Source organism: Heterodontus francisci, chromosome 16 (assembly GCF_036365525.1).
Source record: "Heterodontus francisci isolate sHetFra1 chromosome 16, sHetFra1.hap1, whole genome shotgun sequence".
Taxonomy (NCBI): domain Eukaryota; kingdom Metazoa; phylum Chordata; class Chondrichthyes; order Heterodontiformes; family Heterodontidae; genus Heterodontus; species Heterodontus francisci.
In genome coordinates this window covers 30,865,069-30,871,068 of record NC_090386.1, presented here as the reverse complement: position 1 = coordinate 30,871,068, position 6,000 = coordinate 30,865,069, and the positions used below count along the sequence as shown (strand labels likewise).

General features: G+C 39.6%; 1 protein-coding gene across 8 annotated transcripts in view; it reads right to left on the bottom strand.

Annotated features, from left to right (window-relative positions):
* Positions 1-220: 220 nt before the first annotated feature.
* Positions 221-6,000, bottom strand: part of LOC137378036 (engulfment and cell motility protein 2) — a 168,772-nt gene continuing 162,992 nt past the window's right edge. For 7 of the 8 annotated variants that reach the window (XM_068048077.1, XM_068048083.1, XM_068048080.1 and 4 more), the window contains one exon: positions 221-3,611. In XM_068048077.1, coding sequence (XP_067904178.1) covers positions 3,411-3,611 — 201 coding nt within the window. In that variant the 3' untranslated portion in view covers positions 221-3,410. Of the gene's footprint in view, positions 3,612-4,134; positions 4,265-6,000 lie in introns of all 8 variants that reach the window. The other variant, XR_010976543.1, reaches the window with a different exon arrangement.

Genomic DNA, 6,000 nt, shown 5'->3' with positions numbered 1-6,000 from the left:
TGGCACACTGTTCACCCTTTCCAAGGTGACATTGGGCATCAAGCCAATCCTTTTAGCTGTAAAGGATGACCAAGCAAAGTACTCAGTCAGGACTGATGGAACTTTCACATTTGCTACTAAGCTCTTGCACTAGTATCCCAACGTCACTAGCTGATCTGTGCAGACTGCAGGGTTCCTGAGTTTTCCTAGTTTTCTTTACAAAAATGAAGACTTATTGCAGCAGCATTGTTCCATTTATTGTGTAAATGTTACCATTTCATTTTTTTTTTTTAATCGGCCATTATAATACCGACCAATTAACAGTACAACAAATATTCTCCCAAATGACATTAAAAATAGCTTCACACATAAATCACAGTAGAGATCACTCATCTGGGACTGTTACAATGGAAGGATCACAATTAATTGTTAAATGTTTTTTGATATCAATAAATTTAGAGCTTATAAACTCTAGGAGCCCTTTGATTTCAATCTCCTGGGGAGAGTTAAGTTTAATTTACAAAATGATGTTCACCGACACTCAGAGATCACTTCCATTTTCAGCGGGATCGTTACAGGTCTCTTCAGGCTTCCCACCTTATCAATAGGGATCTTCAGTGGTCTCCACAAGTATTCCTACTAGCTCAAAAGTGCACTCAGCCAGTCCACAATGGATTAACAGCTGTGATGCTGCACCTTCCAGAAAGCAGAACTTATGGGAGAGGAAAGTCGCAAAGTTGTAAGAGTGAACCTATTTTTTAAAATGGTGGACTGCTTCTGTAAAAACAAATACTAGGAACAACTTGTACTTAAGCTCACAATAATGGCTGAATAGTTGGGTAACAATAATTCACTCTTGTACTTACCTCACAGTCCTGCCGCGGTAAAGCATACATTTGTCGGTTGTGGTGAGGTGTAGAGAACATGGTTTTGGTTCATCCAATGCATATTTGATAGAGACAAGAACATTGCAGTGTTTTCAAACTGTGTGACCCTGGCACTGGATTTCCAGCATTTTTCTTATTTTCAGTATTTGCAGTTTCTCCTTTCATCGCTTCTCCCTTAACAATATTGATCATGTTTATTAGAAGATTACATCTTGCAGATTGTCATTCATCCATAGGAAGTTACAGCCCATATTTACTGTACTGGAATAGATTGTTTTAAAATCTAACATAGTTATGTTGGGAGCGAGAATGATCCAATCAGCATGCGTTAGGTACGTCCAATGCTCGTCTGTGTCAAGACTTCTTTCAATAGGAACAATGTAACAATGGTATCTCATTAACATTCAATCCATTTTATAGTTCAGTTACTTAAAAGGCACAATTTCCTGTATTTGTTTACTTGGAAGCCTCTTCCTAGTGTGTAATTGAAATGTTCTTGGATAGGGTTGCAGATCCTGACTTAGTTTGATGGCCTATATTACCTCCTATCCTGCTGACCTATAATCTGTTCCTCAACCGGGTAACATTAATTCATTAGTGCAGCATCTATAAGTGTTGAATAAGTATAAATGTTATATTCTGATGCTTCTGACTCAGTCCCAAACTATCCAATCATTCTAAATATAAAACATATTTCTCAATAAAATGCCTTGTGTCAAGTATAAACTGCCATTAAAACTTCTTATTTTAGAAGAGAGAAAGTGCAGTCTTAACCTCAACAAAGGCTGTAAATCTGAAGCACCATATTCTCATAGTTAGGAAATAATGGATGAGAAGTTGTAGTACGAGATGAAGTTGTATGCACTGCTGGCAGCTCATCGTGGTTTCCCTTTAAAGAGTCAATTGTCACCACACCAAGTAAAAAAAAAGCCAGCATGAGGCAACAGTACAAAGTTTTGAAGTGGATGTAAATTGTGCCATTTGCTCCAGCCAATTCAACTCCTGGCATCCCATAATTAAAGAGAGTTTGAATACAGTCATCCATTTAAATATGAGCATTAGGCCAGTGTTTCAGTTAAGACACCTTTTTTGGGTCACTCAATAAAACACAGGTTTGCTACTGAGAGGATGATAACCACCCTCCCCATCCACACCGATATGATTTTAAGATTCATAATACTTGTGGATACAAAGGAAGCTGTATAATTCCAACTATATATTATTAAATGGATAGCTTCGATACAGCAATATTGGACCCTTCTCATTCCATGGCTCAAAGAAAAGTGACTCATTGATTTCAGTATTTTATAATCCAGTCAATTTGAGGAAGTGTTTAAATCGGTGTCCTCGCCTATGCTTTCAAGTACCCTTTGAATTCAGTGCCTGTAATCTAGTCCATTCATGTACCTGTTCAGTGTCCTTACCAAGATCAATTAAGTACCTTTCAATTCAATGTCTATAAGCCAACTCATTCAAGTACCTGTTCAGTTCAATGCCCATGACAAGGTTCCAAATGAAAATCAAAGATTGGTGCAAAGGCAGGAAACAGCGAGGTTACTGAGCATCTTTGCCAAAGCACCACTAGTGCTATGGAACAATCATCATCAACACCACCCTGATATTTGCACCTGGGCTATCCAAATTATACAGTCATGGGATAATTAGCTAAACGTTGTAATCTAGCAATATCACAAATCACAGAAGGTGGAAAGTGAAGCTCGAGCAGTTTATGAATGGTATTGGATTGCAGCCGTGATATTTATAAAACAGGTTAATGGCCACTTATGGCTACCTCCTCCTCATCTGCAGAGCTGCATCTCTAGGTGTCTATGGGCCTCACTTCACAAATTGCAAGCTCTGGGATGGTGTTGGAGCAGAGATTTGGGGAAGAGAATAAACTGTGATTAAAGAAAAGAGAATAAAGTTAGTAGGTTTCTCTCAAGGTGTGTCACTGCTCAAAATGAGAGCTTTCAAAAGAAAAAAAAAGTGGAAAGTATTCCTGGGCGACAGCCATGAAGGCACTCGCAAGTTTCACAAACTGCAGGAGACTCTCCTGGTATATATGTTCGGTGACATTTACACATACTATATAAAACATAGATTATACAAACACAATCCATTGTCCCATAATGGAACGATTGGGTTGAACAATATTTGTAGAGGATTGTCTGCATACAGTGAAAAATCTACATAAAGCAGGTGGCCTACTAAAACACTAATTATTATTGACCATCATACAAACTTCACTGTACCAAATCACATTACCCACCAAATTCTTAAACCCGCCTAAAATATTAAATACAGAATTCTTTCTAAAGGGCCCAAAATTCTGTCTGAAACACCCAGAAAAGAGTAGAAGTACAGCATGTTTGGCCCATTGCTCCTTGTAATGCTGCCTTCCCACCGCTTACAGTGCTTTACTCAATGGAGGCAAGTCTCTCCAACACCTGGTTGAAGAGGGTGTTATCTTTACTCATTGGGTGATGCTTTGTTTTTATATTTAAATTGTTTTTTGTGCTTGCAAGGTGCTGGTCATCCTGCTGCTCAGCCATAATGATACACAAAGTCATAACTACTAGGTTCTTTAGGAATGGGAGGTGGTGTCTCGGGAATCTGTATGTTCTCCAGGTCCAAAAGGCGGAGTTTCATTTCCATACTCAGCAGAGTATCCAGGTCATTCTTGGTCAGGTCACTGGTCATCTCTTTCCCCAGCAAGGCATTTAGTCCATCAGTCCAGATACAGTACTGCAGAAAACACAAATGGAACGTTAAGGAATTTGGAAAGCTTGGGACGAGGGAAAAACTGATTTGAGACAGTGATCCCCTTCCTGTCAATGGATTGCATACAGCTTGTGCTATCACAGTCTCTTCCCAAAGATTCATGTGTGGGCAAAGACTCTGAAAAAGAAACTCTGAAATTTTTCTCCCAAATCTTTCTTCACCATCCTCCATCCCACCACCCCCCGACAAAAAATTAGACAGAACTTTCAGGGACTTACTACAAAACCCAGAATGCCACTCCAGTGTTGTACTGAAGGAGCGCGACATTGTCAGAGGTGCTGTCACTTAGATAAGATGCTAAACCGAGGCCCTGTTAGGTAGACATAAAGCTCCCAAGGTACTCTTTCAAACCAGAGTTAGGGGAGTACGAGCCAGTTTTTACTCCCTCAGCCAGAACAGATTATCCATCATTTCCTCAATATGTTGCGGGCATATTGGCTACCAAGTTTCCTATATTGAACAGAGACTTCACTTCAAAAGTACTTACTTGGTTATATAGTGCTTTAGGGAGTCCAGAGATTATGAAAAGCAACATATAAATGTAAGACTTTCTTTTATCTTTCGTTATGATGTACATTATTCAACTCCATAGGTTACATCCTCAGAAGACTTTAAAACTGAAGATTACAAGAAAAAAAATAGACAGAAAATCAAGCTTGCTCCAATTTGTCTCATTGCTCAGGTTAATTTGATCTTCCTTCAGCCTTGATGTAAAGTCTATATAGGCTTATTGAATCAGGATTCTAACCTTTTATTTTTCTAAATGAGTCTGAATTCACAGTACTGTCTGCAATCCCCCTCAGTATTTAGATTTTGAAAACTTCCATTTAGATTTGTGGTCACTTGGTTTATAAGGGTTGATTTTACGAATGAGCACTACTAGTGGAAGCCTCATCCACCAGGCATGTGGAAATAATGGGTGTCCTGCCCAAGATTTGTGGTTCATTAATTTTCGGGGATGGAAGGTCATGGGCAGCAAGTTCACAGTTCCCCAGTATGTGTGGCCAGTGGGCAAGGCTTGCTGTAGGGTGCTGTCATAGAACAAGCCCTAAAATGTTCTCTTCTGGTCAACAACAGAGCACCTCTCTACATCATCCTTATCTCCTCTTCAAAAACTTGAGCGTTCCTCCCCACTCCAAAGTCTTACAACATCAGAGAATTTATTTAGCTTCAATAGCCTCTCCACACAAGATTCAGTGCTCTTTCTAATGCATCCATCTCTTTTCATTGCTAAAATGAGCAATTCTGGTGATGATACTTCAAGGCGGTCCCCGACAATTTATACTCCAACTCACATATGTACTCTAATATTTTATTTGCCATTGCAATTGGTTTCAAACAAGACCACCCATATGTATCATGTACAAGCATATGTACTACTTTGTCACTCTTTACTAAAATGACTTTGCTATTCATCGGTGCATCTGGTAAGCGTCTCTACTCCCCATCCGAATTCCTTGAACACAAAATCTAGGCCGACACTCCAGTGTCGTACTGAGGGAGTGCTGCACTGTCAGAGGTGTCTTCTGGGTGAGGTGTTAAACCAATGTCTTTTCTTCCCTCTCAGGTGGGTACAAAAGATCCAATGGCACCAATTAGCAGAGAAACACAGGAGTTCCCCCAAGTGTCTGCCCAATATTTATCCCTCAACTAACATCACTATAACAGATTACCTGATCATTCACATTGCTGTTTGTGGGACCTTGCTGTGCACAATACAGGCTTCCACATTTCCTACATTACAGCAGTGACTACAGTTCAAAAGTACTTCAACCCCTCAAACCTGTTCCACCATTCAATTAGATCATGGTTGGTCTGTGCCGCAACTCCATTTATCCGCCTTGGTTCCGTATTTCTTAATACCTTATCCGAACAAAAACCCATCAATCTCAGTTTTGAAATTTTCAAACAACCTAACCCCTTTTTGGGGGGAAGAGTTCCACATTCCCACTCCTCTCTGTGTGAAGAAGTGCTTCCCGACATCACCCCTGAAAAGCACAGCTCTAATTTTAAGGTTATGCCCCACTATTCTGGACTCTTCTACTAATTTCTAAATAATTTCTCTCTAACTACACTACCAACTCCATTGATCATCTTAAACACTTAAATTATAGCTCCTATTAATTTTCTATACTCAAGGGAATAAAAGTCTGGTCTATGCAACCTGTCCTTGTAAGATAACACTCTTAGCCACGGTATCATTCTGGTGAATCTCTGTTGCATCCCATCCAAGACCAAAATAGGGTGCGGTAATCAGAAATGAACAGAGTACTCTAAATGGGGTCTAACCAGAGCTTTTTATGACTAACATAACATGTGCCCCTTCATATTTCAGTCCTTGAAATAAAAGCCA